The sequence below is a fragment of the Crocodylus porosus genome, unplaced genomic scaffold (genome assembly GCF_001723895.1).
Source record: "Crocodylus porosus isolate Cpor-Errol unplaced genomic scaffold, CroPor_comp1, whole genome shotgun sequence".
Lineage (NCBI taxonomy): Eukaryota > Metazoa > Chordata > Crocodylia > Crocodylidae > Crocodylus > Crocodylus porosus.
The window spans coordinates 33,133,423-33,135,316 of record NW_017728910.1 but is presented as its reverse complement, the minus strand read 5'-3'; the positions used below and the strand labels follow the sequence as shown (position 1 = coordinate 33,135,316).

Sequence of the window (1,894 nt, the reverse complement as noted above, 5' to 3'; positions counted from 1 at the left end):
GGGTGGCTAAGATCTGGAACCAACTTCCAAGAGAAGTGGTGCTGGCTCCTACCCTGGGGGTCTTTAAGAGGAGGCTAGATGAACACCTCTTTCCTGCCATGGCAGGGGGTCAGACTCGATGATCTGCTCAGGTCCCTTCTGACCCTAGAAACTATGAAACTATGGAGGAGGTAGAGGGAAGGAATGTTGTGAAAGAGATGGATGGAAGAATAAGAAACATACAATGAGCTTGTCTGGAAAACAAAGGAGTGCAAGGAGCTAGTAATGTGTTCAATATTCTACAACAGAAACAAGCAAAAAAAATTGTGCAATCTTCAACGAAATTTTTAACAAAACTGATTTGTGTCCACTGAAAACTACAGTATAGGAAAAATTAAATTAATAAATTTTAAAAGCCTAGTAAACACATATTAAATTAACATGGCAATCAGTTATGCAGTATTAATGCTGTGCTTAAGGGCTGAGTTGAGAAACATATACTAATTTAGGAAAACTCCTAAATACATTTTTTGTACTCTCAAAATCATGATCTAAGGTTTGAAAATAAATTGTATAAAACAAATGCTTTAAGTTAAGGCACAAGACTGAGTTGCAAGAGACGCAGGTTCAGTTACCTGCTTTGTAAACTCCTTGTATTAGCTTTAGCAAGTCACAATTTCCTGTCTCTCAGTGCCCCTAGGGTAAAATTTCCCTACATCACAGATCCTTTTTTAAAATAATTTCATTAATGTTTTTAAGGGCTGAGATACTGTACTGGCCCTCAAATACGACAGGGATGGACATGAAGCAAAAACGTAAACAGAACAGAACACCATGGTAATGGGCAAATTGATAGATATTGCATTTAACTAGGACACCATAAATCACTTCCATCAAATTATTAAGGACATGACTTTTACCTGCAGACCTCTAAAAGATGGAACAAAACATACTCCTTCAGAATCAACCACACTTCTTGCCATTTTTGATGTATCTTCTACACTCGTAAAAAGATCTGTAACAGTGTACAAAAAGTTATATGTCTAAATTATTCCAAGTCAGAAAAATCTTTAATTCTCACCAAAGATTGTTTAAATATTCCAGCTAGTAAATATTACAGACACTAAAAAAACAACTCTCCTTTATGTTTGTTCCATTAATCACATGAAAAACTACCCAGCTCAAGAACCAAGCCCTCAATCATATCCCCAACAATTCTATAACCTTTTACTTTCAAGACCCTGTATCATGACCATTATCTTTCTAGTCAAGGAGATATTTATAGGACTTATGAGAGTGACTGTATGAATAAACGAGTGAAGTTGATGTTGAGATATTTGCCACAAGCCTATATTGTTGGGCCAAGTGCAAGTAGTACAAGTCTGAATATTGGCATCCTATTCTCTATACCAGTAGTTTTCAACCTTTTTAGACTCAAGGTATACTCCTAGATAGACTTGAGGGTATGTCATAGGTTGAAGTGGAATGGCTGAATGCTTTGTGTTCTTGTAATTCGCAGGTTAATGGCCCCCGAGTCCTTAAGAGCACTCCAAGTTACAGCAGAGACCTAAACACACAATAAGATGGTTTAGATCCCCAAACACCCTCTTCTTTTCCCTTAATTTTGTTCTTGGGTTTTGCACAAAGTGTAGCCATACTAAGACCTGACAATGTGGTGCTAGGATTAGCAACTGAATGCAAAAGCCCTCTTTGGTGTTGAAGATTACCAGAGATCCTGGTTTTCTCCGATAAAAAAATCCAAAATTCTCAGGGGGGAGGGGGAATCTAAAATTCTCTATAACCCCCCAACAAATCCATTGTTTTCTGCAAGTAAAATGAAATGCCACTATCTATATATATATATAGACACACACACACACACACACACACACACACACACACACACACACACACA

The 1,894-nt window shown here is 37.4% G+C and overlaps 1 protein-coding gene across 2 annotated transcripts in view; it reads right to left on the bottom strand.

Moving 5' to 3' along the window:
* The window catches only part of GK5 (glycerol kinase 5 (putative)), a 63,809-nt gene that overhangs the window by 24,856 nt on the left and 37,059 nt on the right, over positions 1-1,894 (bottom strand). For both annotated transcript variants that reach the window (XM_019532987.1, XM_019532986.1), the window contains exon 12: positions 900-994. In XM_019532987.1, coding sequence (XP_019388532.1) covers positions 900-994 — 95 coding nt within the window. The remainder of the gene's footprint in view (positions 1-899; positions 995-1,894) is intronic.